We start from the raw sequence: 20,784 nt of genomic DNA, 5'->3' as shown, positions 1-20,784 counted from the left end.
GGTTTGATTACCATTTCTTCTGATATGATGTTTAGCATTTTTTTTCTGAAATGTTGGTGGTGCTGTGCTGTTTAGGAGTCGGTGGAAGTTATCGCCAGACTTACCAGTGCCTTCTTTCTCCAAAATGTCAACGCTTGCACTGACAGAGACAAAGGATTCTCATTTCCGGAGCCACCACAGTGTACTTAATCAAGTTTGGATTAAAATTCATTTGGGAAAAGGCTCAATGAGCCATAAGGACTGACTTACTAGAATAAGTATTAAAAAGCATCTAAATTAGCATTTAAAGATGAGCTAAAGAAATGTAACGTTATGACAAAAAAAAATAAAAAATCTTAAGGCCAGCTTACCTGTAAATGGGATCCTGCATCACCATCATTTTGCTCTCGTCCCATGTCCACTCCTTCTTCTGTGTAAACAAAACGAAACCATTCAGTTACACCAAATGTAAAAAAATTGGATACATAAGACGAATGAAATAAGAAACATTCCTTGCTTGGACAGTTTGAGCATAAATCAGCTGAAACTCAAAGACAGACAGATGATATTCCGTGAGCACAGATATCATTGTGAGCCCTTCACATACATTTTTTACTTGCTCCTTTTGTCTGTTTGATTAAATCTACCTTTCACCTTAATGTCACAATCAAAATGTCACCACAGACGCACACAGGAATCATTCTTGTTGATTTCTGTCTCCACAGAGCCCTTTGTTGACCGAGTCATTCAATCACTTCAATCTGCGCTCTTTGAATGCCTCCTTTGCACTCAGAGATGTAAATAGATTGCTGACCGTCACACTTGACATTTCAGCTTTCGGGACAAGGAGCCAAACTCGACAAGAAAACATTCATCCATCGACTGGCCTTTAATTGCATCCCGCCAGTACACTTGACCAAGGGCCTTTTGAGGGCAGCCAGGTACAGAAAAATAAATATCCATATTTTGTGCTCACTTTTGGTTTGTTGTCAGAAATTAAATATAGTTTGAATCCCTTCATTTTTCAGAATTCTTTTTAAAACTTTATCATGTTGCGTTTTTATCTGAGTTTGTGCCTGGCTTTCAGTTAGCTGACTTGACAGCTAACTGCTATTTAAGTGAAGGTGGAACTGTCCTGTTAGCATATGTAAAGTAGAGATGACAACCTAAGCCGAAAGGATAATACAAAGTTCCAAAAACAAAAAAAGAAAAGCAAAAACTGACTGCCGGCTTGCCAAACTAAATAGTTACAAAACAAGCAGGTACTAATTTATTAACACAGATGCAGCCCGTTCATTCTGATGAATGCCCTTGGTAATTTACCAATAGCAGTGGAAATTAGTAAGTCAAACACAAGCAAACTTAATGTGGGCATGAATAATCTAACAACTAAACAACACAGCAAAAGACTTTTGCATATTTCAAGTGGAGGGTGGTGCTGAAGCAAACCACACAGAGTTCAGTGGAACCATGGACTGACACTGTCTAAAGACAAAGGTGGGATGTCTCATCACTTCTTGATGACAGAGCTCCCAGGGTGGACAAGATTCGCCCTGAGTTCCTTAAGGTTCTGGATGCTACATAGCTGTTTTGGTTGCCACATCTCTACAACATGGCGTGGAAATCTGTGGCAGTGCCTCTGGTTTGGTATGCTGGAGTGGTAGTTCCGATTTTTAAGAAGGACAACCAGAGGGAGTGTTTCAGCTATGTGGGGATCACACTAGTAAGCCTCCCTGGGAAGGTCCAAGTCAGGATACTGGTGAGGAGAGACATTCAGTTAGTTAAACCTCAATTTCAGGAGGAAAAATTCGGGGGTTTTTGTCCTCGTTGCAGAATACTGGACCAGGTCTTTATCTTCTCGAGGATATTTGAGGGTACATGGGAGTTTGAGGAACTATTCTCTATTTGCTTTTTGGACTTGGAGAAGGCATTTTACTAAATTTCTTTGTAAATTTGGGTACGACTTACTCTCTTATTGCTACGAGAGCTATTCAGTCTCTGCACAACTGAATTTCGAGGCCCATCTAAGTTCCAGAAGTTGGTGTCAGAATCTCATTTCTGCTTTTTAAAGATGCTCAAGTTCTATTGGCTTCAAAATTCGGACACTGTACCGCTCTATTGTGGTGAACTGAGAGATGAGTGTGAATGTGCAGCTGCTGATCTACATCCCTACCCTCATCTATGTTCACGAGCCCTGGGCAGAAATCAGACTGTGGACACAAGTGGGAGAAATGAGTTTCTTCTGAAGGGCGGCTGGGCTCCCCCTTACTGTTGAGATGCGAAGTTCCTTCATTCAGAAGGAACTCCACATTGAAAGGAGCCAGTCGAGGTGTTTCAAGCATTGCCTACTTGGAAGAGGCCCTGAGGCAGATCCAGGGAAAGCTATAGAGATTATATCTCTTAGTTGGCCTGGGAAAGTCTTAAAGTTCCCTCGGATGAACTGGGAGAGGATGGTCTGGTGTATTGACCCACGGCGGGAAAGCGGCATTAAATAGATGGATGTGTGGAGATTTTCACCAGTTAGCCTGTAAATGAAGTTATTGTTCCATTTGCATAAATGTGCACATCACTTTTGTTTTCTGCATGTGTATGTAGCTGCAGGTATTTTTTAGTATGGCCATGTGTAATGAATGGCATGTGTATATGACTCACGGCCGTCAGTGGATAACAAACTATTTCAGCAAAAACCTCAATATTCATTACATTCAGTACACATTACGCAGAGACTTTGATCTCTACCTTATTGTTTATGTGCAGATTCTCTGCTTACAATTGTGACCTAAAACCTAAAACACTTAACATTTCTGTTAAATGTCAAAAACAACTTTGTAGCCATTAATACATCAATCGCTTGTATTTTGTGTTATTCTTTCTCTCCTGTCGATGTGACACTTTCTGTTCTGTTAACGTAAAATGCCAGCTTTAAGGTCCAGAAACATGCAGGGCTCTGCTCTAAACATGCAAGATTTGGCCTCAGCAAAAATCTACAGGACAAGTCAAACTTTGGGCACCACTTTGAGCAGTCTACATGCACTGATTTCACACTTTTAATAACATCTCCCTTGGGCTTCCAAATAAATTATTCCTCCTAGTGGCAACTATCACATTCACATCAGGGATGTGCTTTTTTTGTGCTGTCATTTTCAGCACAATTTGTAGTAAATTGTCAGGCTCAAATCTAAGCGCAGTTTTATGGTTTAATTAAGTACTCAAAGTACCTCAAAAGAAATACATATGCAGTAGGCAAGCTGAAAAAAATAAATGTCCCAAAGCCAATGTGCCCGTTCAGTACTCCTGACAGAACGATTCTACGCTGCTTAAAAGTATCTGGTGATGTCTGCGGACTCAGTACTTCCAAAAAATATAAATCTGTCGACTTCATGTGCATCTGGTCACCGGAAATGAGAATCTATATTATAGAGAATATACAGTATTTCCTAAACAGTTCTTCAAATACTGATGTAAAGCTTCAGTAACAGCTGAGATTTTCCACTTTGATATTTTTTATTGAACTGAATTTGCTGAAGCACAAAGCATGAAGGACATTAGCCTTAACCCTATGAATACTTACAGTATGCATCATCCACTCACACTGCTGTCCACAACAAAGCTATAGAGCAAATATGCAGATGTTTTCAGGTGGCCATTTACTAACAAAGCTAGACTTTTAAACTAGTCCGATTAAAGGCCAACTCCTTTCAGGGCCATTCAGACATTAATGTAAATCTGACATACAAATATGGCCTTTGTAAGTCAACAGAGTTTCACCTGATATAAGCTGAGTGAGTCCTACATAAAGTAGGTACAGTCTTTCAGGTGAAGCTTAACTATAAAGTTTTTTCAGACTACAGCAGCAAAATCAGTGTGCCAAAAATGATGCTCCAAAAAGCTTAAAGGAATTTGACAGTTTTCATCAGAATTTGGAGGAAACCATCTTGCAAGTTGGTTTTATATGGAACATTCATCCCTGCATCATTTGCTCATTCTTCCCAATACAAAGGAACTAAGGAAATGTGTGGTCTGTGCAGATGGTGGACCATCAGCTGAGGAAATCTTGCCATTTTCACAGCCAGCAAGTTGCCAACAGGCAATCAGATTTTGGAGCTGCCTCATCTCCTTACAAAGACACAGACTGTCCCTTTAAATACAAGACTTCGATTGCTTTTCAGGCTTGCACAGAGTGTTTAAAATAAACTGTATATGAAAGAGAAGTGAAACATAGAGGAAGAAACTTGGACTGGCTTTTTAGCCGTCAGATAATTCTATCAAAATGCTCCAGAGGGCACCAATAACACAAGCACATCTGAGAGGTCCAGGACACGAGGCATAGGAGTCAGATGGGCTGAAGCTCCCTGTTGGCACACTGATCAGCCAAAGCAGACACAGCCCTAACCTTAAGCTGTATGGGGGAATGTATTACAAAGCGAAATTAATGAGTTAGCAAGCTATGCTGACCTTAAAGCCAAATTTTTCTGTGTCACAAAAGTGACTCTCTTTTTACCTACCGGTAGCTAAATCACCATGGTAACTGATACTCAACCTGGTCAGGACCAGGTTGTGTTCAAAGTCAGCTCAGTTTGCCCATACCTTACTGTTGCCAGCTCTATGCATCACACGCTCACTGGAATCCTCAGTATGTAATATTGGAACACAGGATCTCTATTCAAACCATAGAATTAATTTAATTTGCTCAAGCATCAAACTCAAGCAGCTTTCACATCTCCTTCATAACCTATGGGGCTTTAATGTTTAGTTTCTAGTGAGACCCAATCACATAAACACTAGCACTGAGTTCTAAATATCATAAGTCATAAAATATTTAACTTGAAGTATTTTACATGGATTTTTTTTTATTCTGTGCACTAAATACCAAGTTTACAGTTGTTGTCTTTTACAGCTTTAATATCGTGTCTTATTTGTAACAGCACTGCTATATTTTTATGTTCTTATATTTATGTTCTGTATACATTTTAATGACTATAGGATGATCATCATCTCTGATTGGGGGAGGTGCCTCTCATAGGGATCATTTTGTGCAGAAAAAGAGTCACTTGACTGGAGAAACACCCCTTTTTATGTGACCACAGAGCCTAAAGCAGGATTTCCAGCTTAACAGAGAAAATCCATAAGCACTGGTGATGCATGTCATCTCCAGTGAGGTTTTAGGTTTTGTAAAGCTGCTAACGCAAAATAGCCTTATTATGAGTTATGAGCAAATATAATCAATTTATAATTGTTCTCCATCCATCTATTTTGTTCCACTTAACCGTGGCCAGGTCAGGTGGACATGGGGGCAGCAGCCTAAGCAGATAAACCCAGACCTGTCTTTCCTCGGCCAACACCTAAAGCTTGTCCGGGCCAGGTGAGAGATATAATCTCTCCTGTGTGTCCTGGGTCTGTCCCGGTGTCACACCTCACCCAGGAGCCACCCAGGAGAAATCCTTGTCAGATGCCCGAACTGGCTCCTTTTGATGTGGAGGAGCACCAGCTCTTTTCTGAGCCCCTCCCAGATTGCCAAACTCCTCACCCCATCTCTAAGGGAGAGACCAGCCACCCCCTGGAGAAAGCTCATTTGCACCATTTGTATCCATAAACCTGTTCTTTTGGCCACTACCCAGAGCTCGTGACCATAGGTGCAGGTATGGACGTTGATCGACCGGTAAACTGAGTTGTTAGTAAATGGCAAATTATCTACAGAAGCCCACAGTTTTTATTTAACCTCCTAGGACCTGGCGTCCACATATGTGGACATTACATTTTGGGTTATTTAGACCAAAATACTGAATTTTGCTCTACAAGGCCCTAATATTCACTTACGAGGACATTATACTGCTACTGTTCTATCAACATTTTAAATGAATATCCTCATATGTGGCTCTTATTTTTCTTAAAAACAAAAATCAGGTAAAAAAAATAAATCTGGTAATTCTTTGTTTTTACAGTCATCGGGCCCCAATATGCCCAAATATCAAAGAGAAATTAAAAATGCATGCCGTGGAAGATTTCGGGTCTTAGGAGTTTAAGGAGGTAAGCATGCTTTTTAATGCTTTTTCAATACACAAACCCTAAAAAGGTAAAATGTACTTCAGATGCTTTTTAATACAAAAACTTTGTAAACATGACAGTCATTTTCCCTTGAAATTACAGCAGGTACTGTAGCTAGTAACCTATATTCTTCCAGAGCTGATGGGGGCAGGATATCACCCCTCCAGAAGTGGGTATAGTAGTACTTTCCATTCAAGTCAGATGACCAAGGGGTGAAACTGATTTGCAAAAGGCAATATGAAAACGTTGCTATTGTGTTTTTCAGTACAAAGTATCATCCTTCTTGTGTTGTCCTGAAATAATAGAGTTCATCTTTAAGTACAGAGGATAATCTTTTTCTTTTTGTATTGAACCGAGCATCAAGCATCTTGGAATTCTCCTGGTCCTGGCACCAAGTACCATATTTCTGAAATCAGATATCTGGTGACGGCCCTATAATCTACACCATTTAAAGCGGGCAAGACTGGATTAAGCTCATCGATCATCATCGTCTTTATTCCCTCCATTCGCTGAGTCGACCACAGAGCCTGTCCCGTCATCCTCAGCTCACTTGGAAACACAGATTCCTCTCCAGTGTCAGTTCAACTTCTTCAAGCTTTCTTCTTGCTCTTTCCTCATCTTTTAATTCATGATTTCTACTCTGCTAATGGTTCTGATCCCCATCAAGCACTGTATTCTCTTTAGTAGTCCTTCCGTTGTCACACATGCTCTCTAAGAGGACTGGTCGTTACCTTCTGCTACAAACAAAGACACAGGAAATTAAACAGCTGTTGACAGATACACATTAGGGGCCAGACATACTGATTTTGTGCCAACAAAAAGCCTCATTATGTGTTAAAACACAATTGCTGGGAATTTACAGGGTGACAGAGAAAGCAAAGTGAAAATATATACGGGGTGAAAAGAAAATTGTATTTTTTATGCCTTTAGTACAGTAAATACCTGCAGTATTATATGAAATGCAGGAAAAGTAGCTTAAAAAAAACCCCAAACACAACACAGTTTCTTTAACACCACAGCTGTCAGTGATTTTTTCCTTTTTCATGTTTAGTTTAACTCATTCACTGCCAGCCATTGTCAAATGGCTGGCAGTGAAACACAACAAGACTTGCACCACATTTTTGTCTCACTGCGCAATCCCTTACGTGCGCAAACCCTGCACCTCCTTGCAGGTCTACTTTTACTGCTGGTGGGCTTCAGTTCAACTTACGTTGACTGCCATTGACGTCTATAGACGTCAATGGCAGTGAATGAGTTAATTTCGGAGCATTTTCTTGTGTTCAAATTACAAGAAACATGTATGCCTGTGAAGTTAGGAGAATACTTGCTCTTGCTGCAGCGCTGCACGTTTTGTGCTGCCCTCGGTAAACTCATTGCAAGGCAAAGGCTGCACTTGTGTTTATAAAGTGAGGCACTGTTAGCAGATTATCCACACAGCTTTCCATTTCCATCAGTACATTTCCTTTGCCCAAGTGGCATCTCACTTGGAAAATAAGTAGCCCTAAACTGCTAGAGTCAACACCCACCTTTAACCACTCTGTAAGCATCGGTGAATGTTGTGGGCTAATAGAGCTGGCTGTCATCTGCAGCACTATCAAGGATCAAGTGATAGTGCTATATGCGTGATGAATTGGGCATTGAAGAGAAAAAAGAAAAGGAAAGGGAAAGAAAAAAAGAAAAGAAGAAAAAGAAAAAAAGAGAAAGAAAAGAAGAAGAAAAAGAAGAAAGAGAAAAAAGAGAAAAAAAAGAAAGAAAAGAAAAAAGAAAAGAAAAAAGAAACAAGAGAGAAAAAAAAAAGGATCGACGTGGCCGATGACAGAGGTGGTCAATGCGCAACCATAAAGCACACGTATGAACCAAAAACAAACATCAATGTTTTTACACCAAGACATTTTATATATTGTTTTACTGATCCGTTCAAAGGTCTACGATGCGGGTGACAACAATTCAGTACAAAACAGTACAAAGTAGTACAAAAGATGCTTTTAATTTGCAATTTATAAAAAAAGTTCACTCACTTTCTTCTTTTTCCTCAAGGTGATTTTCACGCCATCTACAGACACCACGATGTGGACTTTTTTCTTCTTGATGTTTTTGACCTTGAACTCATACTGCAGAGAGAAGACAGGCAAAGCGATATTAATTCTTTGGAAAATTAAAGGTAGACGTGGGATGTGTGTGTGTGTGTGTGTGCGTGCGTGCGTGCGTGCGTGTGTGTGTGTGTGTGTGTTGGGGGAGGGGGGGTCCACCTGTTGAATCATGTCCTGGGGCAGTGGAAAAAAAAATTATACGAAACAGGGAAGAAATATCAAATGACAACATTGGCGCATGTCTGACAGCCCTGTCTAACTTTTAGATGGTTTGATCTAAAAGTTGAGTTAAAGCTGCTGTGATTTCAGAACTATATTAGTTATAACACCGGTGTAACATGCAGCTGAAGGTACAGAGGTGATACTTCCACTCAACCCAAACCTCTGGACATAAAAACCCTACAAGCGTCTGTTGTCAAGGCTTGCTCAACAGTCTTACATATGTATCAAAGCAAAGTATGTTAAAAAAATTACATTGACATCTTGCTAGTTAATGGTAGCAGCAGATAACTGAGGTTCAGTTTGTACAGACCGAGCACGGTGTGAAAAGACGACACGGAAAATTTTTTGGATGCAAATTTGTTGTGCAACATATATATACACATTAAGGGTTTCATCCATCCATCCATTCGCTTCCGCTTATCCTGGAGCCTATCCCAGCTGTCATAGGGCGAGAGGCAGGGTACACCCTGGACAGGTCGCCAGTCTGTCGCAGGGCTAACACACAGGAACAGACAACCATTCGCACTCACATTCACTCACACATTCACACTTAGTGGCAATTTGGATTATCCAATTAACCTATCCTCACAAGCTGCATGTCTTTGGAAGCCGGAGTACCCGGAGGGAACCCACGCAAACACGGGGAGAACATGCAAACTCCACACAGAAAGACCCCGGCATGATGTTGGAATTGAACTCAGGACCTTCTTGCTGTGCGGCAGCAGTGCTAACCACCGTGCCACCGTGCTGCCTATTCAATTTTGTGAAAAATATATTTTCAGATAGACAGAGCACACTGTTGAAAAAAATCAAGCCAACATCATTTCTAATGGTTTGATCTAAAAGTTGTGTAGGCTCTGTGTAGGTAGGTATGAGCACCGTGGTGATGCATGTCATCTCCAAGTCGAGATGTGTGTGCCCCAACAATATATGTTCATCTATCATAAGCCATATAATCGTCCCAATACAAAATGATGGTACTACACATTTTTTACCATGTCATGCAGACTTCTGCTAAAGCAGCTCGTTCTTTGTTCATAACACCCAGAGCATATTTGCATCCACTCATATTGCACTTGCCACAAACCAAGCACGCAGTCAAACTATGAATAAAACCAGCTTCACTGTGTCTTCATAAACACACTTGAAAGATTTGAATAAGCATCGTTTCAGCTTTTGCAAACTTGATCAGCCCTACAATAACAAACTTCTGTGGTTAATTTAAAAACATTCTGGTTTCTATGTTAGAAGTACCAGAAAGCATTAGATAAAGAAAGCTTGAATGAACATGAAATTATTTGAGCACAGACACCTGACAATGACCAAGATTTGTTGCAGAAAAAGGGCAATCCCAGCTGAGTGAATATAAGATGATGGGCAGACTCCTGCTATGCTAAAGTCAATTTATACCCCATAAATCAAGCTGAGACAGCTTCCATGGTCTCTGCTGCCTTTAATGGAGCTGTGAGCGGTGTCAAAAAACAACCCTGCAGGAGGCACCCACAGTCAATAGTGTATGGAGCCACACTGTTTGCCTATCAAATACAGAGCAGGGCTAAAAAAAAAATCCTGGATCAAGTGACTTTTGTGTTAATATAGGGATCTTGCAAACTGACATGCAGCCGAGTGATGCCTGAATCCCTGAGTTATACAGCACCACCTGAAAGGTGACAGGAGACACACCTCTATGTCTACTTCTAGCCATCAGCCATCATCAGAGAAACGACTGAGGTTAGATTAGGTACAATCCTACCATGCTGTGAGACGCTTATGGAAGACCCACTCAGTGAATCAAAGAAAGACATCAGAACATTGGGGTGCATATAAAAACAGCAAAGCGAGCACTCTGGTCTAAATAAAGCACAACTCATTGATGAGTTCTGAATCAATGAGCCTTGGTTACCCCTGAGACAGTAGCTGGTTCACCACTGCTCCTTCCTTGGACAACTTTTGATAGATGCTGACCACTGCAGACTGGGAACACCCCACAGGAGCTGCATTTTTGGAAATATTCAAGTGACGTCAGTGTATGTGCAAGTAATCCCTGACCAAATACTCTCTCAGTCTGGCTTCAGACTGCTCGAAACACTTTTTATATCTATATTGTAAATTCAGTCATCTCGGGGACAGCTCTGGCTCCAAGCAGATGGTCCACCCAGATGCTATCTATGAGGGACAGCCAATCAGAAGAGCATGAGGTTTGGGGTTTTTTATTATTATTATTTGTTTGCTTTTATGTGTTGCATCAAGGCCCAGTATAAGAAAAATAATGATATAATGTTAAATGGTTACTACATGCACAGTTATGTATTGCAATTCAAGTCATTCAAGTCCAATGGATAGCTTGAAATGGTACAAAGTTAATTGGTGAACTGTCAGAGGTTAAAAAAGGTAAGGTTACCCAAAACAAAAAAAGTATGTACATTTCAGAATTATATAAAAAGGCCTTTCTCCAGGGAACACAAAATGGGTTCACAATTTAAAGGAGGTTGATCAATCCTTGAAAGCTGCTGCTAATAATTCCTCCAGGTGTTCCAACTTTTCTGGATTACTTACAACCCCATCTGTCTGCATAAAACCAGTGTTGGAACACATTATGCTACCATACCCTCGTGAGCATCAGTTTAACAGTACTGTACTGCAGAAAGTAGTGTGTTGCTACAAAAATGGCGAGAATAAGGCAATTAACAATGGAAGAGAGAAAGACCATCATAACACTTAAAAGTTTAGGTCTCTCCTACAGAGAAATTGTAAAGAAAGTCAGGGTGTCAGTGAGTACAGTTTCTTTCACCACTGAAAGGCATTCAGAAACTGGGGAAATTTTGACAGGGAGAGGTCTGACAGACCCAAAGCCATAAATAAAACAGTGGACAAGTTTCTGAGAGTCGCTTGCATGATAGGCAGCTCACAGGACAACAGCTTCAAGCACAGCTTAATATTGGTCGTAGTAAGCAAGTCTCAGCTTCAACTCTGAAGAGAAAACTTCGAGCTGCACGTTTGACAGGAATAGTTGCAGCAAGAAAGCCAGGCATCAGAATAAGACAAAGAGGCTTGGCTGGTCCATGAACCACTGCCACTGGTATTATGGAGTGATTTATACAAATTCAGTAAATCACGCAGGATCTTTATATGCTGTCAAGTAGGTGAATGGATGGTTCCACAGTGTGTGGCATCAACTGTCCAACATAGAGGAGGAAGTGTGATGGTCTGGGGCTGTTATGCTGGATCCAGAATCGGTGACTTGTACAGAGAGGCACCCTGAACCAAAATGGCTACCACAGCATTCTTCAGCGCCACGCACTACCCTCCGGTATGCACCTAGTTGGTCAGGGGTTCATCCTACAGCAAAATAATGACCCAAAACATAAGTCCAAGCTATGCCAGAACTACCTCAGGAAAAAAGAACAAGATGGTAAGCTTCAAAACACAGAGTGACCAGCACAGTCTCCAGCCTTAAACCCCATCGAGCTGGTCTGGGATGAACTAGACACAAGAGTGAAAGCAAAGCGACCTACAAGTGCCACATTTACGGGAACTTCTGCAACAGATATGGGAAGAACTTTATGAAGAATTTTGATTTCTATTGTAGAAAGAATGCCATAGGTGTGTTCAGCTGTTATATCTGCCAAAGGTGGCTACTTTGATGAGTCAAAAGTTTAGAAGACACTTTGGTCTATCAATTTGGTCTATGATTTCTGTTTTAGCTCCAACTGCTTATTTGTATTATGCAATGAGACATTAAACTGCGTAATTCCCAATGAAAAAAGGGAAAAATTGGGGTGTTCTAAAACTTTTGAACAGTAGTGTACATATATATTTATGTTACAGAGGTTTTTGTCAATGCTTTGTCACAACTTTGGCTCGTTTGAGATCACAAAGTGAAATAAAAATGATGACATTTAAAATCTCTGGCCACATGCTGACAAGGTGACTTCTTGTGTTATGAATTTTTTACGTCTGTATAATGAAGGAGCTGATAGAATGCAGAAAGAGCGCCCTGTCTGCATCGGTCTGAAAAAGCAAGAAGCTTTAAGAAAGCTTTGAAGAAACCCAATCACCTCCTTACTGGCTGTCAGTGCACAAAAAGTGCCAGAGCTGTTTGCTAAGAGATCACATTTCCCATCTCTCTGCAGTTCGCGACCAATTATGCGTAAATGTGCTCAAACTAGTGAGTTGTTGATTGTCAATTAGTGAGTCAACAGAAAATTACTGTGCAACAATCTCATAAGTTTTAAGTAATTTATTACAGAAAAGACACCAAATACACTTTTAGGTTCCAGCGTCGCCTAATTGCTAATGTTTTGAGAGGCAATTTTCTACAATTAAGTGTACAAGGCTCATTAAAATGAGGACATATTAAGCAAGGAGAAAAAACAATAGAGCAGAAATGATAATGTTTTCCACAGTGCTTGACTTTTGTAAGCAGTTACAGTCTATATACTGCAGAGGAGGACCCAACTGTTCAGACAAGAGGGTTACTGTAAGGGTTCTGAATCTCTCCAGATGTCTGCTGATGTTGCTGTATCAATTTTAAATTCACTTTTAGACATCTAGTGCATTAGTTACACTCGCTTGTCCTTGGGTTTGAATTTAAGGAAATGCTTTTTGTTGACACAGAGACACAAACAACCAAGCTCGCACTGACTTTACAAGAAACCAGTTTTAATTGCCGTAGTCCAATATGAATAATCCCTTGACAATACAAAATTAAGCTAATTCCATTTTACTGATCCTATTAGCAATATAGATGTATGATGTTTAAGATGCTTCAGACTGTATATAGTTAATGCAGACAATGCAAGCTGCTTTGCAACCCACCTACACCCCAACTACTTCTTAGATGCCATTTCTGACTTCAGTGTCATGTCTTTTGTCACTAATATGTGGTCTGTTCTGCGAGAGGCTCTCTAACCCTGTAAAGTTTGAACCAACAGGCATGACATTTTTGACAAAAAAATTCAAACCTTTTGAAACTGGAGTGTTTATTAAACCATTTTAAGAACTTAAATATCAACTTGGATATATGACTTTCATCAAATATAAAACACCTGGCATTAAAGGATTAAGTTATCACTGTATGCATATGGAGAGGTGAGGAGGTCCAAGAGTAGAGTCTTCCAAGCAATTGTAATAACAGTCCTACTTTAACTAAGGAGGTCATAAAAAGAGATCTTGCGCTTGTATAAAGCCAAGCGCAATACAGGCTTGAGATATTTTCAAGAATGAAATGCAAAAAATGTCAGAGGACTCGGGCTTCTGCATTGTACAAACTTGGCTTTTCTGGTATCGAGCACAATTGAAGAGATGCTTGTCCACGTCAGTTGTCTTCCCATTTCAGGAAATACTGTTTGAGCTGGAGCAGCGGTCCCCAACCACTGGTTCGTGAGTCTGTTGGTACCTGTTGCAACAGTTGAGGCTCGGGTGTGAAATTTATGGTTTTTAGGGTTTTTATCATTATTTTTTTTTAACGTTTTTATTGTTAACTCGGTTTCCTAGGGTCTTTTCTCGTGTGTTATGAATAATATATATATATATATTTTGGTACCGGTACTCGTTTTATTTTGTTGCATCTATCCGCGACACCTTAAAGGCCGGTCTGTGAAAATATTGTCAGACATAAACCGGTCCGTGGAGCAAAAAATGTTGGGGACTGCTGAGCTAGAGAACCGGAGGAAGCACATTTGATGCTTGCTGTGAATTCAGTGATCTTATTAATTGGGGTAGTTTCACATGGGTAAAATGACACAGACTCTGTACTAGGGACGATGTCAAACTGTGCCTTTTTTTCGCTGCCCTTTTATGCTTTTTTCACAATGAGGTTAATGCATTTGGTTAACAACCCTAAATATAAAGAATACTTAGACGCAAAGCTCTGCATTCAACAATCTGTTGATACCTTCAAAAAAATTCGAAAACCTCCACAATATTCCCTACATATAATCTGGGAAAACACTTCAACTATTCAATATGGTTAAGTTCCAAAGTCTATAAATGTTTACGTGTCAGTGTTATTGGTGGTTTTATGGTCATGTTGTCATCCATTGTAATGTTGACTGTGCTATAGATGCGAGATTTAAACGTTGGAGCAGCTGATCGATGGCACGATTGACCTCCACAGAGATGATTACAGCAGCAATTTAACAGATTTTTCATGCAGGGTTTGACTGGCCAAGTGCATGCAGTAAACTATGACAGGAACACTTCTCGCTAATAAGCCTGTCTATTCCTGTCTGTTATGGCCCTGTCGCTAAATCCACATTACCTACCACACACACTCCCTAGTGCTTACAGCTTCCATTTCAAGAGGCAGTAGCAATACTATAAATCACATCGCTGCTGCATCTATCTGTAAAATATGAGAAAATGAATGCAAGCAATTAAAAAACTTGCAGCACAGAAACTGCTGTATTTGAGAAATTGCACAAGCATTCATTTTACAGTCCCAACAGCACAGCTATACAGGACAAGGTTAGAATGAGCACAGATAACGGTTTGTAGTGCCGCTCAGGTTGTTGAGGATTGTCTGAAATGTGTCTGCTGGATAACCCTCCTGAATTCACACCTAAAATGATATCAATGTTGTCACTTAGATTGCAGCCAAAATGACTGTTTGCATTAGAAAGTATGAAGAAAAACCTATCAAAAAACCATGAGCTTCTTGATTTAATAGTACACCAAGCTAACAGTTTAGCCTTCTGTTATTCAGTGTTAAATCGATAAAATTGAATTTTTTTTAGATGTCAGCATCCTGTAGTTTTATTCAGATCTCAGTTTTTACTAAACCTCATCAACAAGTGAAAAGCAAAGTCAAACAAAGCGCAAAGCACATACTTCCCAAATGTGCCATGAATGTAGTTCTTTCTTTGTAGTTCTAAGCTTCGTGAGTTAATCCGCTACCCTTCAAGTCTCCTGTGGACTTTCTAGTGCTTTAGTTAGGTGGTGGCATCCAGCATTACTGTTATTATTACAGGCAAAGCAAAGGACACAGAAGTATCTGACAGGACAGCGGCATTTGACATCCTGAGATAAGAATCTGTCGCTGTACTTCCTGTTTAAATGTTAGGATTTAAAAAAAATCCTAAGTAAGCTGGGTTAACAACATCAGAAACTTTCTGTTGTATTAGGATTTTGAAGATGCTCCCATCATGCAATGTTTCTTTTTCCTCTCACATCATCAACTTAGGTATCATCTTTTGGTCACGTGAGAACTCTTTGTTGAGTCCATATGTCTCACGAGATAGACAATCCATTGTAATGTTGACTGTATTGAGTGAGGAAGACCAAGTTACCAGCGTTAAAGCTATTAAGTGAAAGCAAGAACCACTATTGTTATTACAAATGGTAATAAACACCAGAATTTCTTTTTTCCAACATAAACAACCTTGTCATACTGAGTAGTGACATATATTAGTTCACATCTAAACCTACTGAAATGAAATGAATATTTGGGTCCATAACAGGCTCATCTATCATGCAAACAAGTCCAACATTTCCAGGCACCATTTGCAGATAAGCAGGTTGTTAATTCCTAAAGGTTCCTTCTGTTCCCAGTATAATCCATCATTTTGGCATCAAAGACACAAACATGCACGTCTGCTGCCTGCAGATGCTTTTTTCACTGTGAAATTTAAGGCAGGGAATAATAATGATCAACAGAAAAGCAAGCTAATGACACAATTACATGTAAAATTACTCGTCATATAATGTAAGACATCTTGTCCTTTCCATGTCAGTAGTTATGTTAGAGTCAGTGAAACTGGGTTAAGCAGCTCATCCACATCTTCGTCGCTGCTTTTGTTAGGTGTAAGAATGATGTGCAAAATCCAGAACACCTTAGCATCTGCTGATGACAAACATTCAAACACTATAGCACTGTAGGAAGAGTTAACCCTCTGTGCACAGGAGTTTGAACTGGAGCTCCTGCTGTAAACACTCAGATGCATAAGGTTTAGCCAACTCTTAGACAAGCCCATCAATCCTCATTCAATGCATATGCTTGTAAAGGTACCCCAGCATTATACTAAACCCAAAGGATTAGAGACTTTTTGTTTAATGCACAGGCTTAGTCTGGTAAACAGACATTTTGACCCAATTTTTGGTCCGAACTACAAGATTTTCATTATTCTAGTCAGTGTCTTGCAGTGTCCAAATATAACCAGAAAGTCAAACAAAGCATGAGACTGAGAAGTTCAGGCAGCACACAAACACAGTGCAGATGCTACTTTGGCAGATCCTGTCCACCTTTGTTGGGAAATGGCACCCCTTAATGACGGTGGATAAGTTCAAAGACACTAAAGCAGCTATGACAGAATGAAGGGAACCTTAACAATATTAGGCAAGAGCTTTAATGATGTGGCTTCTCACTTAATTTATCAAGTGTCTGTACAGAATGACAGAATTTACAAGCCTAGGACACTATTCCAAAAACACTGAATTAGGAACTCCACCATGCTAAACAAGCTAGTTTGCTAGTATAAGCAAGAAACACACATTTCCATCCAAACGTGCTCGGATTCATTTTCAAGACACAATGATCTTTCTGATCCTGTTTGTGACTCTTACACGCATGGCTCCTTCACTGCTAATGATGATTAACAGCTTATTGAGGCACAACTATTCTGTCTTTTTCATTTTAAACATGCTGGGGTAATTCCGTTACTCATAAAGTCTAATATCGATGCCAGTTCTGCTAGCAACTATTTCAAATGTGTTACTTATTATGAACTGAAACAAAAGATTAAAATAACCAATCAGATGCATGGCAATAGACCAACACACAGTTCACAACTGAGGTCAAGTAACAGCAGTTACCAAGAGTGTTCAATGATCTTAGCAGGCTAGAAAAGAGGCCAGTTATTCAGACTGAGATCACTACACTGCTTGTCCATCTTCTATTAAACAACACAGAATAACACAGATGCTGACCAGCACTGGTTAACCAGGCAGGCCTCCATCTGCATGTGAGCACACACACACACACACACACACACACACACACACACACACACACACACACACACACACACACACACAAATTGTTCTAAGCCAATGCCATTCAAGCTCCGAGGTTTCTCCCTGGCCAATCACGAGTACACATCCATCTCAATGACATGGCTACTCTAGAGAAAGGAAAAAGGGCTACAGAGGGCTGTAAAGAATGAACCAGAGAGAGGAAAAACAAAAAGGGAGGACAAAAGGAGACAAAGACCTAAGAAGAGCAGAGTGAGGAGAAAGCAATAATAGAGTGACTTATTAAGTTTAATTAACAGCTCAGATCATTAAGCTCCTAATTACACAAACTGAAAGCCAAGGTTTCTTAAATATGCAAACTGTGGTGTTGTCATTAGGTGCTTAGTGAAGTAAAAAGCATATTTTGACCTTTGCACAGCATTTACTAAAATCAATATTTATCTCTATACATCTGTTCTATGAGCACTTACAATTTCGTGCTTAATCAGTTATACAGCCAATTGTACAAGATTGGTTTTAGAGTTCGTGTCCCCCAGAACACTGGATCCACAACAGATAGCCAACATGGTACAGTCAATCTGATTGCCAACTATTGCCACACTATTCTCACAGGGAAATAAGTCACCGTATGAACAGATTAGCATGTCTGATTTGGCACTGATTTTATGTTGGATGCTCTTCCTGATCCAACTGTGCCATTTATCTGGGTTTTGGGGCCTAACTAGCTTATGACCCCTCCCCTGTGGCTGGGTTTGTTTCTCCTCCCAGTCTCAAACTGGTGATCTTTCTCCTGTAGAAATGTGCTTACTGCCAGCCACAGTTTAAATGCAGACCTGTCCACTTAAATTAGGTCTGATTTAACGCCAGTTAAGACTAGTCTGCACACAGTCAAGACAATATCTGTATTAACCTATCTAAGCAGTTGCTATTATTTCTGTTCTTTCTAGTAACTAAAAATGAATCTCCTTCATTAAGTGAATTCGCAACTAAATACAAAAACAAAGTTTTATGAGAACGGGAGGTTCCTGAGCAGTTCTGATTACGGAACAACACCTTTGACATAAGGCTGACAAATCAAAAAGTTCACACAACAGTCAGCCATGAAAGCACTAAAGAAAGAAACCTTTTCTGTTATTGTTGAGGCATGCTGACATGTTGAGTGGGAGCTAGGGGAAATAAATAACAGGGGCAGATTGCAGTGGCAGTCAAGACTGGATATTAGTCATTGGGCATTGGACAGACGGTAGACACATCTGAGAAAAGGGCTGTGCAATTCAATAAAGTTTATTTGAAAAAGCTGACAGTGTCCTCAATTCTGACCAAAACATAGGGAGTACAACATTTTGTGCAATTTTAAAGCAAAAATTGCTGAAACACTGCTGGTTTTCAGTGAATAGCCTATCAAAAAGATTCAATTCAATTTTATATAGTACAAAATGACAACAGTCCCCTCAAGGCACTTTTTCACTGTAAGGTAAAAACCCTACAATAATAGAGTGAAAACCCCTATGAGCAAGGACTTGATGACAGTGTTAAGAAAAATCTCTGAGAAACATCCAGCAGAACCACGATCAGGAAGGAACAGGCGTGAGCAGTTGTAGGTGATGGGAGGAAGACGCGCTACACCCTTTGAGAACACACAGATCAGGTTGACTGTGTGCTTTTAATTTTGGCACTGGCAGCATTTCAGTATATAACATATTATGGTCACTTTTGAATTGAGTAACTACCTTCGTCTCTGCTATATGCAAAAGTTTAAAAAGTGAAGATCATACTGAACCTTTCCTTTTGCATACTATTACACCCTTAACTAAGAACCACCGATCAACAAGGGTTTGAAATTGCAGAAACAGAGGAAGAAAAGACCTCTAAGACTTTCCCTGAGGGAAAGCCCAAAGGACTAGCAGATGAAGAAAAGAGAAAACCAACAATCAGAGCTGTTAGAGGATGAGTGGAACGTCTGCAGTTACAATGTAAAAGGTGCCATACTCTCTCTATTCGTCTCCACAGGAAGAAACTGGAGCACTCCCGCAGTGAGAAGCAGTACCTTCTTTAGCTCAGTTTTACCCCCTACTGCACTACAACCTAATACACACCACATTCTAGTTCTTGTCCACCATCTTATTATTTTATACTCTATGTTTCCACCAAGTTCTCTGAATATATCGCACATAAGCAAAACCCCAAAGAAGATGGGATAGGTTAGAGCCCCTGCACAACACTGATGTGGATAAGCGGTTTGTTTTGTTTGTTTCTGAAAGAATTTTATCAATGCCAATATAAATAGTATTGATTCTAATTCATATCAGGACGACTTTTTCCATATCTTGGTATAAAAGACAGAAACATCGCTAGAATACAACCAGCTGACAGCCATTGAGTCGTGTGCACTGACAAAAACTCGGTCAAACCGATGGCACACTTTGGCAATCTATCAGCAGCTATATCCAAAACTTTAACAATCCCTCTGAGAGTGACTACAGGGAGTGCAGAATTATTAGGCAAATGAGTATTTTGTCCACATCATCCTCTTCATGCATGTTGTCTTACTCCAAGTTGTATAGGCTCGAAAGCCTACTACCAATTAAGCATATTAGGTTATGTGCATCTCTGTAATGAGAAGGGGTGTGGTCTAATGACATCAACACCCTATATCAGGTGTGCATAATTATTAGGCAACTTCCTTTCCTTTGGCAAAATGGGTCAAAAGAAGGACTTGACAGGCTCAGAAAAGTCAAAAGTAGTGAGATATCTTGCAGAGGGATGCAGCAGTCTCAAAATTGCAAAGCTTCTGAAGCGTGATCATCGAACAATCAAGCGTTTCATTCAAAATAGTCAACAGGGTCGCAAGAAGCGTGTGGAAAAACCAAGGCGCAAAATAACTGCCCATGAACTGAGAAAAGTCAAGCGTGCAGCTGCCAAGATGCCACTTGTCACCAGTTTGGCCATATTTCAGAGCTGCAACATCACTGGAGTGCCCGAAAGCACAAGGTGCGCAATACTCAGAGACATGGCCAAGGTAAGAAAGGCTGAAAGACGACCACCACTGAACAAGACACACAAGCTGAAACGTCAAGACTGGGCCAAGAAATATCTCAAGACTGGTTTTTCTAAGGTTTTATGGACTGATGAAATGAGAGTGAGTCTTGATGGGCCAGATGGATGGGCCGGTGGCTGGATTGGTAAAGGGCAGAGAGCTCCAGTCCGACTCAGACGCCAGCAAGGTGGAGGTGGAGTACTGGTTTGGGCTGGTATCATCAAAGATGAGCTTGTGGGGCCTTTTCGGGTTGAGGATGGAGTCAAGCTCAACTCCCAGTCCTACTGCCAGTTTCTGGAAGACACCTTCTTCAAGCAGTGGTACAGGAAGAAGTCTGCATCCTTCAAGAAAAACATGATTTCCATGCAGGACAATGCTCCATCACACGCGTCCAAGTACTCCACAGCGTGGCTGGCAAGAAAGGGTATAAAAGAAGAAAAA

The 20,784-nt window shown here is 40.3% G+C and overlaps 1 protein-coding gene across 3 annotated transcripts in view; it reads right to left on the bottom strand.

Annotated features, from left to right (window-relative positions):
• LOC113008767 (carboxyl-terminal PDZ ligand of neuronal nitric oxide synthase protein-like) overlaps positions 1-20,784 on the bottom strand; it is a 233,425-nt gene that overhangs the window by 141,940 nt on the left and 70,701 nt on the right. For all 3 annotated transcript variants that reach the window (XM_026146482.2, XM_026146483.2, XM_026146485.2), the window contains exons 3-4: positions 8,043-8,135; positions 351-409 (exon numbers count right to left, since the gene is read on the bottom strand). In XM_026146482.2, coding sequence (XP_026002267.2) covers positions 351-409; positions 8,043-8,135 — 152 coding nt within the window. The remainder of the gene's footprint in view (positions 1-350; positions 410-8,042; positions 8,136-20,784) is intronic.

The sequence above is a fragment of the Astatotilapia calliptera genome, chromosome 17, assembly GCF_964374335.1.
Source record: "Astatotilapia calliptera chromosome 17, fAstCal68.1, whole genome shotgun sequence".
NCBI classification, from domain to species: Eukaryota; Metazoa; Chordata; class Actinopteri; order Cichliformes; family Cichlidae; genus Astatotilapia; species Astatotilapia calliptera.
The sequence above is the reverse complement of the archived record's forward strand: the minus strand, read 5'-3'. Positions and strand labels throughout refer to the sequence as shown.